At 42.6% G+C, this 12,500-nt stretch overlaps 1 protein-coding gene across 1 annotated transcript in view; it reads left to right on the top strand.

Moving 5' to 3' along the window:
* Positions 1 to 12,500, top strand: part of dpp6a (dipeptidyl-peptidase 6a) — a 167,840-nt gene that overhangs the window by 139,955 nt on the left and 15,385 nt on the right. The window contains exons 9-10 of the mRNA XM_076290789.1: positions 11,119 to 11,273; positions 11,705 to 11,802. Of these exons, the coding sequence (XP_076146904.1) occupies positions 11,119 to 11,273; positions 11,705 to 11,802 (253 nt within the window). The remainder of the gene's footprint in view (positions 1 to 11,118; positions 11,274 to 11,704; positions 11,803 to 12,500) is intronic.

The following is a 12,500-nucleotide window of genomic DNA, read 5'->3' as shown; positions in this document are numbered from 1 at the left end:
TCTCACATGCGGCCCTATGAATAAGAGAGGCTGGGGGTGAGCTGAATTATTCAGCCCGGCGCCCAGCAGCCCTGTGTGGGTCTGTGGGAGCGGGAGAATGATGGCTCTTTGACAGATCACCTGGGCAATTAGAGACTCACAGAGAGAGAGAGAGGACGGCCTCTACTCTATTATGTGCATGCGTTCATGAAAAGACATGTTGGCATATCAATGACCTTTGTTGCATTTTTTTCCATCTCTCTCTTTCTTTCATTTTCTCTCTGTCTCCCTCCCTCTCATTTGAGCACACATTTAAAACCAGACACCCCCCCCACCCGCCCCGCACTCTGCAGGCAGCTGCATATAACCACAGGGACTAACACGTAGATGCGCATGCACAGACTCACATTAAAGCATCTGTCTTTTTGTGCAGTGTGCCTCCAAAATCATCGGCGCGCCACTGAGCTGCCGATGAGCCGAGGGCCGCGTGTCGCCCGGCAACAGCATCGCCTAGTCGGTGGGAAGTGGTAGAATGTGCAGAGCAACACAGTCCCATTCCTCGGTGCTTATAGAGAGCACTCCAGCGTCCAGCCAGGGACGCTGCACAGGCAGCCGGTGGCTACCACACACTCTGGTAGACCGCTCGCCACCCCCCTACCCCCTGGAACCCCTTCTTCTGTAGCCTGACTGACCTGGCATGTGACTAGAATCTGGAGGGGAACCTTCCACAGCTCTCCCCAGAACCAGTGTGCCAGGTCATTATGTCTCTGTTATCAGCTCCACATACCCGCAGAGAGAGAGAGAAAAAAATGGATTCAGTGCACATGTAGCCATGCAGTATATGTTTGTGCTACCAGGTGATGTCTGTGAATGGAGAGATGGTCTGACAGTCTTGTCAAAACCACCACATGTTAATGGCAGTGTACCAGAACTAGCATGACTAAGTCACAGTCTGACACACAAAACTAATCTATGGAAGCACAAGGGCTGGCACCACCACAAATGGAAAGTGAGTGATGATGTTCATTTACATATGAACGCGTTCTCCAAACACTTTCTGCATGCCATTTTAATTGCATCATCAATGGAGAGTTGTTATCAGCAGAACATTCTGGAACTGGTCCATGCATCAGATCCCGACGGAAGCCGAAAGTTTGATCCAAAACTTTAAAAAAAGGGCCACCTCATAAATAAGCAAGCGGCTGCAATCTTATTCCCCCTTTGAGTCGCCTATATTGTGCTTCATTGAATTTTCTGCGGCGACTTGAAAGAGTCCAGCTAATTAAGTTGCTAATGGTTTGTTAGAAGTTTCTTATTTCCCTGATGAATCTAATCAAAGAGCCTAAACAACATTATAGAGATCTGATCATCGCTTTCATTTTAGCCACTGTGTATGTCTTTGTGTGTGTGTGTGTGTGTGTGTGTGTGTGTGTGTGTGTGTGTGTGTGTGTGTGTGTGTGTGTGTGTGTGTGTGTCTCTGATGTGGGTGTACTCTGCGACATGTTATGTGCAGAGTTCATTTTCAAAATGAATTGTTTGATGAAATCGTCATGGGCTTCACTAAGTTCCAAAGGCACTGTGGTTAAAATCATTATTGCCTCGTTCATTCTTGTTTCGTGGCATCAATAAGTGTTGGGAACTGCTGAGGAGAGCTTTGTTCTGCTGCTAAACTACGTTTTAAATAAGGCTTGTGGCAGCCCACCTATTTTGTATGCAGATGGGGTTTCTAACATAGATCAGTTGGAGTCAAATGGGTCCATGAGAGTACACTGTTTGTTGCTGTAACTCCACAAGTGACTGACTATCAGTTTAGATTTCACTGGTGTCTGTTTTAGTTTCCTTTTACTTGTGTGTCTGTGTCTATGTGTAAGTAAGTAACATTATAGTAAGTACCGGTAAGTATTTGTTTGTGTGTGTGTGTGTGTGTGTGTGTGTGTGTGTGTGTGTGTGTGTGTGTGTGTGTGTGTGTGTGTGTGTGTGTGTGTGTGTGTGTGTGTGTGTGTGTGTGTGTTACCGTCTGTCATTTGTATTTTGCTCTCTGCTTTTCCTCTATCTTGCTTATTGTTGGTGGATGCTATATCACATGTGTGATTTGCTATGGGGCTGCAGATTAGATTAGCCATACTAGGCTAACTCTGTTACAATGCATCAAATAGTAACATGTACTGTATGTTTGTACATGGCTGCCAACAAAAGTTAATAAATATGACTGAATGGTGTTTCAGATCAGAAATGACGTACAGGACATATACAACATGATCACATTCAAATGCAGGAATAGGCAGTTGAAAATACAGTATGTTGTTTCTTCAGCCTGTGCAATCTGTGTATGTGTGTGTGTGTGTGTGTATGTGTATAAGAGAGGGAGAGATTGACAGGCCTCATTAGAGGTTTAATGAACCAAAGAAACCATAAAGGTTGGCTTTTCAACTTACTGTCTTAAGTAGACCCCATCAAAACTAGGCAAAAGACCACGGGCCGAACAGCGAGACAGCGAGTGTGTGCACCTGCCCGCGCGGCCACTGCCTGTGCGTGAAGGACTCGTCTGTGCACCAGCGCTGGCAGGCGGGCCATTAATACCACCCCACGCCGTCACCTCCACAGAGACACGCCAACGCTGAGCCCGGTTCACCGGGGCGGCCTGCTGTGCCGTGGCCCACGATGACCATCGCCGGCTCTCAGCGGAGGTCCCCCGCACCCGGCCCTCCCGCCTCGGCTGCTCCGCACTGATTGGATCGGGCCTCCCCCATGCGAGCAGTCAAGGGCCAGAGCCCGGCCCGAATCACCCTGCTGCTCTCCTGAAGGGTCCACGGTGAAGAGCTAGTTATTGGAAATGAAGGAGGGAGAGGCGGATTAGCTTAGTAAAGTAAATACTGCTCTCCTTCTCTCTGTGCTGAAATATTTTCTCTTGGCGATGCAATTTCTTTCGGCATGCCCTGCAAAGTTTCCTCTGAATTGAAGTGAATTGAAACGGAACTGAGAAGAGAGGGAAAGGGGGATGAGAAAAGTGAATGCTTAAACTGGGCATGTAATGGGACACGACATCGAGGGAATCAAATGTGCCAAATGAAACCAGGTCGTCCCATTACCTAGCAAAACTAAAGGTAATCGCGTGACTTGGCGTGTGCTAATGAGGAGAACACAGGCAGGCAGACCCCAGGAGGGGAGAACAGGACGAGGGGAGGCCAACTGCTGCTCTCCATACTCTAATTATGTACTAACGTATGGGTGAGCAGCATGTTACTACTAGGTCTATACTGTAGGTGTGTGTGTGTGTGTGTGTGTGTGTGTGTGTGTGTGTGTGTGTGTGTGTGTGTGTGTGTTCAGCTGTGTTCAGAGGCGCTAGGATTCAGCAGCTCAGGATGACAGGGAAACAGAGGTGGGGGGTCCTGTTATCGACGTCTCCCCAGGTTCAGCCTCGCTCAGGCAGCCAAGCATCTCTCCCTCAGCCCCCCTCCCCTCAGACAGATCCATAGCAGCGTCACAGAGATTGGGCCAAGGCCATGCGCAGTGTGTTATAGATTAAACAATATAGTGTGTGTGTGTTTGTGTGTGTGTATGTGTGTGCGTGCGTGTGTGTGCATGTGTGTGCGTAAGACAGAGATGGAATCTTTTAATACTAAAACGTTTCTTTTTTTGTTTAATGTTAGTGTTCAAGGCTTGTACTGTACATAATCCTCAAACAGTGTGTGTGTGTGTGTGTGAGAGAGAGAGCGAGAGAGAGAATGTGTGTCTGTGTGTTATTTGCATGTAAAAGAGAGATTCAGTCTGTCTTGTTTTCTAATCCAAACATGACCTCTGCACCTGCCTGTGTTATCTTAGCCCTGAGAGCGGCATAAGGCCCAGTGCAGTTAAGCGCGTGCTGTTTCTCATCTGCTCGCCTCACTATTCCAGGAGCGCTTTCTCCAAGGGAGCGACAGTGGGGTATTTCTCTCACACACACACACACACACACTCTGTTTGCTCACACACTGCGAATGTGTGCTACTGTATGTGTGTTACTCCGTGCCATGGTGTTATAATGCCTTTTTACCACCAGTGCACGCAATTTCAGATGCCACCAACCCTGACAACACCCTGAAAAATGTTTTACAGACAAAAAATAGCAGTGTGATTCACACATAAAAACACACACACGCACACACACACACACACACACATACACACACACACTGACACGCACAAGCACACACATGCATCTCACATGGGACTCTATATAATTACAGTCATTCAGGCAGTGTCTCTGGAAATTCACCTTTGGTGGCCCCACTTTGGTGTCATCCATATTTCCCCAGATGGAAAATTTAATATGCTGCCTGAACATGAAGACACTAGAGTCACCGTGTGTGTGCATCTGTATGTGTGTGTGTGTGTGTGAGAGAGAGGCAGAAAGTGTGTGTGTGTGTGTGTGTGTGTGTGTGCACACACGTTTGTGTATTGTGAGTAAGTGTGTGCATGCGGGCACATGTGTGAGAGAGTGTGTGTGAGAGAGAGAGAGGGAGAGAGAGAAGGGGGGATGGAAAGTGGAGGAGTAAAACTGAGCGTGAGCGAGTGGGGGATTGTGGAGGGAGGAGGGGAGGAAGCGTGTGATGAAGTGAGAGGAGGAGTGCTGAACGCTGCAGTTTGCTGTGTGCACTCAAGAGGAAGACGGGGGTCAGCTGCTCCTATTTCCTCCACCTCCACCTTCCCCATCAATTACTCGCTCCCTCTCTCTCCCTCTCTCTTTCCCTCTCTCTCTCCCTCTCCCTTTCTCTCTCTCTGTCTGTCCCTCTCTCTCTCTCTTTTTCTCCCTGCGCAAAACTCAGGGAAGATAGTGGGTGCCCAAAGGTCCACACATACATTACACACACACATACACACACACATTTACAAATACAGATATTAAACTAAGGTGTAGATGCATTCTCTACACACACACACTCACACACACACACACACACACACACACACACAGGATATACACACAGGACATGCATATATAGTATTCATCCTCTTTGTCTCACTGACATGCTCTCTCTCACTTACACACACACACACTCACGCACACACACACTCACACACAAACATTACATTTTGGGCTTGTTCCATTTGGATTAGAGTCTGTGGTACTTATGATTTATGGCCTGCACCTTTCTAGGATCCTGCATGTGTATATATATATATATATATATATATATATATATATATATATATATGAACAGGTGGTCCTAGAGCTACTAATGATACTACTGGTCCAGGTGGTGAGGCAGTGTGTGTGTGTTTATGTGTGTGTGCGTGTATGCATGAGTGTGTGTGTCCATGTCCGTGTGTGTGTACATGTTCCTCCATTTCTTAATGTTCGTTGCCCCTCTGGCACTAATCGTGCTCATAAATTCACAGCAGCATCATCAATCCAGCATTATTACTCACCTGCCACTGGCATTAGGAAAGGAGCTTTAACAGCCTCATAAACCCACATCAGATGAGAAGCCTGATCTGCCCTCTTTCTCTCCCTCCCTCCATCACCTACCGCCTTCTCTCTCTCTCTCTTTCTCTCTCTCTCTCTCTCTCTCTCTCTCAAATCAAATCAAATCAAATGGTGCTTTATTGGCATGAATGAGTAAAGTCACTGTTGCCAAAGCTACAAGTATAACATGTTAATAATCAACTTACATAAGTATTGGTATAGAGATAAAATGAAATAATGAAAGGAAAGAAAAAAATATATATAATAATAATAATAATAATAATAATAATAATAATAAAAGGATAAATGGTAAATGGTATTAAAAGGACAGTAATAGCTTCAGCAATAGTGCTATACTGTAGAAAAAAAGCAAAAAGAAAAAAAAAAGTATTATTGTAAACACATGTTATATGCCTACACTTGCAGATACATCTACATAAATCAGTTTGAGGTAAATAGCAATACCTAATATCAAACATAGTATTTACATGTACACAAATGGGATAAACTCATCAATATGCCACATACATGAAAGTTACAACTTTTCTCTTGTTTTATGGCAGGTCATAATATAATCTGCAGCTAGGCATGAACAGTTTGGTTCCTCTCCCAATAATATATATAGTTTTCTTTGTGGAGATAGATTTTCAAATTCTGTTATATGCTTTTTGAATTCAGCAAAAAAAATGTCCCTTATAGGTGCATATCTGATGCAATTAAGAAGGAAATGTTCCTCGTTTTCTACATCATTTATGCAGAAGCTACAGTTCCTCATATGTCTAGGCACCCATGTTTGTCTATGTCTACCAGTTTCAATGTGTAGGCTATGGTCACTGATTCTGTATTTTGTCAGTGTTGTTCTTTTCTTTCTATCTTTGATGTCATTTAAGTATGGGGCTATACAGTAATTTCTGTTAAGGGTTCTGTATATATCTAGTTTGTCATTAGTTTTTATTTCTTCCTTCCAGAATTTAGTATAATGCATCTGATTTGTGTTGTCAATTTCTTTCAGTATAGATTTTGTCATGTGACTTAGGCTGTTTATGTTATTTTTGTTTGCAATTTGGAATAAGGGGTCACACTTCTGGGTAAGGGACTTGTGCTTGAAAGCCTTATGGTGGTATGTGCCAGCATTGCTTTTTGCCAGGTGTAACCAAAATTTGGAGTCCCTTTTGTCGATGTCGATAAGTAAAGGAAACCTCCCCAACTCAGAGCGGCAGGCCAAGTTGGATGATGTTCTATGTACACCCAAGACATCTTTACAGATTTGTAGGTGCAGTAACTCAGTTGGGCCCTTATCCCACTTTTTATAATCAAGCCCGTACAGGGGTCCCCAAATCTCACTGCCATACAGAGCAATAGGCTTGATAATGGAGTCCATAATCTTGAGCCAGAATTTAGTTGGTGGATTGAATTTATAAAGCTGTTTTTTAATTAAGAAATATGTCCTTCGTGCTTTGTCAGCCAGGTTTTTTGATGCCAGATTAAACCTTCCTGATGATGTTATTGTAAGTCCTAAATAGTTATAATGTGATACTTGCTTTATGGCAATTTCTCCAATTTTAAAATTGGTTTCTTTTCCAGATTTCTTTTGAAAAACCATTATTTTTGTTTTGTCAGTATTAATAGGTAATGCCCAATTTTTGCTATATGTTTCGAGAATATCAAGGCTTTCTTGCAGACCTGCTTTTGATGGCGAAAGTAAGACCATGTCATCTGCAAAGAGAAGGCATTTTATGTTTGTGCTGTCAAGTACAAGTCCAGGAGATGTTGATTTGTTGATTGCTACAGCTAGTTCATTGATGAAAATATTAAAGAGTATTGGACTTAGGCTGCAACCTTGCCTAACTCCTCTACCCTGCTTAAAGAACTCTGTTCTGGTGTTATTCATTTTAATACAACATGTATTTTTTTGGTATATGTCTTTTATTATAGAGTAGACATTGCCTTTTATACCACTCTCAATAATTTTTAGGAGCATGCCCTCGTGCCAGATGGAATCAAAGGCCTTTTTAAAATCAACAAAGCATGCATAGATCTTTCCTTTACTTGTTTTTTGTACATACTGTTCAGTAAGTGAGTGGAGGGTATAGATGTGGTCGGTGGTTCTAAATTCAGGAAGGAAGCCTATCTGACTTTTGCATAAAATGTTCTTGTTATCCAGGAAGGTAAGTATTCTTGTTTTCAGTATATTACAGAAAATGTTACCAAGAATACTCGTGACACAGATCCCACGATAGTTATTTGGGTTCATTTTATCACCATTTTTGTATACTGGGGTTATCAATCCTTGGTTCCATACCCTAGGATAATATCCTGTTCTCATAACCAGGTTGAACAGTTTGAGGATTGCTTCTCTTGTCAGTGGAGTACTATGCTTAAGCATTTCTGAGGAGATTATATCAATCCCACAAGCTTTACCAGTTTTCAGTGATTTAATTTTTTCATTTAGCTCTGATAGTTTGATTGGGCTGTCTAGAACATTTTGGTATGAAACTGTTTGCTCCATTTCCTTTAGTTTTTTAAGTATTTCTTTTTGGGCTTGGTGTTGTGAATTTTCTTTAAAACTATAGAGCTCTTCAAAATGATTTTTCCAAATGTTTCCATTTGTAATAGATGGTGAGTCCTTTTTTTTGAGGTGTCTATTTTGTGCCATATCTTCCAAAAGGTGTTGGTGTCAATGGCCTCCTCAATTTGTTCAAGCTTAGATGTCATATATTTAGCTTTTTTTGACCTCAAAAGTGATTTGTATTGTTTTAGAGCATCTAAGTACTTCAAGCGTATATCTTGATTGAGGTCTCTATGTTTCTTATTTGAGAGTACTCTTAGGTCGTGCTTAGCCCTAAAACACTCGTGATCAAACCATTTTTCCTTTGAGCATTTTTTCTTTCTTGGTTTTCTTATTTTTTCTATGATGCCTGACATATAGGCAATTTTCAAGAATATATTGGTTAGTTCCTCAGCAGCAGAGTCAACACTAGATCTTTCGTTGGTGAATTTAGAGAATAAGAAAGTGAATATCATGTTTTCTATGATCTTTGTTGCTCCATGTTTCTAATAAAATAATAATATCAACATTTTTTATTGTAGATTGGAAAACAGGATCTGATGTCTTTAACCCAAAAGTAGAGGAATATAATCCTTGTATATTCCAGCTAATTATGCTCAATGACATGTGTTTTTGTATTGCTTTGGATGTTTTTACAAGTGGAACTTATAATTACTTATCAGTAAAATTCTAGGGAAGTATTATGGTTAACTAATAGTGATAAAAGTCTAAATACAAATGCATAAATAAGATAAAATAATAATGATGAAAAATGAAATAGTAATAAAAAAAACAAAAATAAAAAAAATAAAAACAAATGTTATTTATACATACTGTGCAGAGCTGGTCAGTGCAGTAATTTTGAACAGATCAAGGCTAGCATTTCTCTAATCTGGCTCTGTTGGTCCAATGGCTTTGTATGTTTTGCTGCCACTGTTGCGTAGCTCTCTTGTGTAGTTTGAGTGGCAGCATGGCTTTCCTGGCGCTGAGCCGTTGATGCAGATGCATGGCTGTCTTGTATCAGATTGTTTTGTTGACTGCTATGGTAGGATGCTGGAGATTCAGCAGTGTTGCTTTTCTGATGGGGTGTCTGTCTTCTGCCATTGCGATCTAGGGCTGTGTCCTTTAATGCTTTTGCCAGTATTCGTATTCCTTTGTTGTTCAGGTGGATGTGGTCATACATGTGTTGTAGGTGAATGTCAGGATGATTGACCAAATGAATTTGTGGGACAGGGCTGCAAAGCATTTGAAGATCCTTGTTGATCTGTTGAATTAATTGCGGGGGCTTGTCCAGCCTGGGGAGCAGGGATGACACGATTATTTTGGCCGATGGTGCAATCGTGGCTGCTTTCTTTGCTGCCTTACTTAGGTCCATTCCTATGTCTTTTTTCGCTCGCTCTCTCTCTCTCTCTCTCTCTCTCTCTCTCTCTCTCTCTCTCTCTCTCTCTCTCTCTCTCTCTCTCTCTCTCTCTCTCTCTCTCTCTCTCTCTCTCTCTCTCTCTCTCTCAATAACTGGGGGCAATTATAATTAGGGGGCAGCCGTGGCCTACTGGTTAGCGCTTCGGACTTGTAACCGGAGGGTTGCTGGTTCGAACCCCGACCAGTAGGCACGGCTGAAGTGCCCTTGAGCAAGGCACCTAACCCCTCACTGCTCCCTGAGCGCCGCTGTTGTTGCAGGCAGCTCACTGTGCCGGGATTAGTGTGTGCTTCACCTCACTGTGTGTACACTGTGTGCTGAGTGTGTTTCACTAATTCACGGATTGGGATAAATGCAGAGACCAAATTTCCCTCACAGGATCGATCAAAAGAGAATATATACTTATATACAGGGTAGGAATTTCACGGCGGCCACGACGGCCATGGCCGTCGTAGCCCCTTGCATTGGCCGTGAAGCCCGTTTGAAAATCAGAGGTTTACAGGCCACGGTGGCCTTGGTGCCCCATTCTTTCAATATTCTGCTTTGCGTCCTACTAATAGCGATTTTTAGTTAGCCTGTGGCCTGTCAAAATAAACTTAGCATTCACAGCGCAAATTAATTTAGTCTTTTACGCAGTGGAGAAAGTGACAGCGCAAGAAAGTGCGTCCAATTCACCCATCCTTCTCAGTTGAACTACTCGCGAAGTAGCCTATACATCACACAGACATCACAAGTATCACATGAAAGAGCCCTTTCTCAGCTTTTAAACGATGTTAGCCGATAATTGCTGTGTTGAACGGTTCGCGAGAAAAGTAGGCCTAAATATAATTCAATTTAATCATACATTCTACTGAAGGTTTTGCGTCCCATGATCTCCCTACCCATTCAACTCGGTGGAATACTTCACGAACCCTTCTTTTAACACATAACAAACCATATATCGGAATAAACAGCAGACCTTACCGAACACAAAAGTGTAAAGCAGTCCCCTGTACAGTTAGCCGTTCCAGAGTAATCTAGTTTTGAATTTGCAGTAAATTTCGACATGCATGGATGTCTCCAAATTTGGGCTTTGCGTTTTACAATGTGTTTAAATTGTTCCACATGATTTCATAACGGGCCAAATACAAAATAAATGTTACAAATATCACCTAGATATTGGTAAATCATAGGACAGCTGACTAAGAGTTTGTGAAAGCATTTGCTCACAAAATGCATGCATCTAGGCTATTTGAATCTCTTAAAGCTGAGCTGTGCTTAAATTGTTCAATACATGATTTCATAACAGGCCAAATATAAAATAAATGTTATATATAGCCTAGATATCTGTAAATATTACATGATCAGATGATTTACAGTTCTATGTAATATGTCATGTTTCATGTTTTTGTAATGTTTCATACAGTGATGCAGGTCTACTGCAGTGAATAGGCTAAATACAACTTGGATCATTTTTATAGCCTACTACTGTATAGTTAACTTTGGCCTTGGTGCCCTGACATGTGGCCTTTGTGCCCCCACCAAATATGCCCAACTGAAGGCCAAGTGGCCTTGCCCCCAGAATGGTGAAATTCCAAGCCTGCTTATATACTTAACTGTACCTGTATCTCTCCCCTTATCTTCATCCTTCTCTCTTAGTAATTACAGTAACTGTACATTGTACATCTCTCTCTCTCTTTCTCTCTCTCTCTCTCTCTCTCTCTCTCTCTCTCTGTCTTTCCTCCACAGAGGAGATTTTCCAGTCCCACATTGCCCACTGGTGGTCCCCCGATGGAGCCAGGCTGGCCTACGCCACCATCAACGACACACTGGTGCCCAAGATGGAGCTGCCCATGTTCACAGGCTCCCTGTACCCTACAGGCAGAGAGTACCACTACCCTAAGGTAACGGAGGACAGAAGTGCCTTCTTACCGTAATACTTTATTTAGAACTGAAGAGAAATCAGTATGCTTTTTTCCACTTCCATTTCATATACCAAATATTTTTCCATTTCTTATAGATAAATCAGTATCCTGTTACACAAGGCCATACAAGCACAGAAACACACACACACACACACACACACACACACACACACACACACACACACACACACACACACACACACACATACATACACATACATACACACATGCAGAGTGCTTTTCTGTACTTCATAATTATTTATCCCAAGAGATGCATGTACCCCCTTCCAAAGCTGTATATTCAATAATTTATCCCTTACAGTAGTGCTTAGTCAGTGATCACTGTGAGTGCTTGTCGTTTTGTCTCCTTAACCCCACCCCCCCCCCACACCTCACCCCACCCCCTGTAGGCTGGTGAGGAGAACCCGGTCATCTACTTGTACGTGGTGAACCTCAATGGACCGCTGCATACCATAGAGATGCGCCGACCAGAGGACCAAAGGATAGGGTAAGGTCACGCCCTTCTGATATTCACATTTAAAGCAACACCAAAGAGTTTTTTATACCTTAAAATAATGTTTCCAAAATCGTTTCAGTGGTTCATCAACTTGTAACAGGGTGAACGGCAATTCTGCATTCGCTTCGCGGCCCTCTATCGGCTATAACGGCACTATGTAAGTTTGCCAGATCGGGTAGCGGATCTGTAGTTCGATGGAATGAGACATAAGAAACTACAAATTTGACTTGCATCTGATGTCGCAATTCATCGTACTTTACATCAAAATATTCTACCTTGTCTGTGGACATCGTTATTTGCAAAGCCGGTGCTGGATAAACAAATAGCATGCGTGCGACAGAGGGAAAGTTCTTTGGTGTTGCTTTAAACCCATTTGATGTCATGCTATCATGTTCAGTGTCTCACAGTGAAGAACATATCACCCATTTGAGCTAAACTGAGTGTTGACTTGCAGCGAGCAGTGGAGAGGCTAAGCTCTAATGTCTTTGGACGTCGATAATGTGTTATACTAGTAACCCCTATTAGCATCCTGACTGCTGTGATAAAAGAACATGTCTGAGTGGTCTAGAGTAGTCATGGTAATGAGATTGCAGACCGATGCCATTGTCTTGAAAAATCAAATTCAACATTTGGGAGGAGGTGTGTCTCTGTACCTCATTTAGGAAAGCCTGCTCATTGTTGTCAGAAAT

This window comes from Alosa pseudoharengus, unplaced genomic scaffold, assembly GCF_046254945.1.
Source record: "Alosa pseudoharengus isolate Yale_2024_CS ecotype anadromous, Long Island Sound unplaced genomic scaffold, YU_APseudo_1.1 YU_APseudo_1.1_scf_18, whole genome shotgun sequence".
Classification (NCBI taxonomy): domain Eukaryota; kingdom Metazoa; phylum Chordata; class Actinopteri; order Clupeiformes; family Clupeidae; genus Alosa; species Alosa pseudoharengus.
This window is presented reverse-complemented; position numbering and strand designations above follow the sequence as displayed.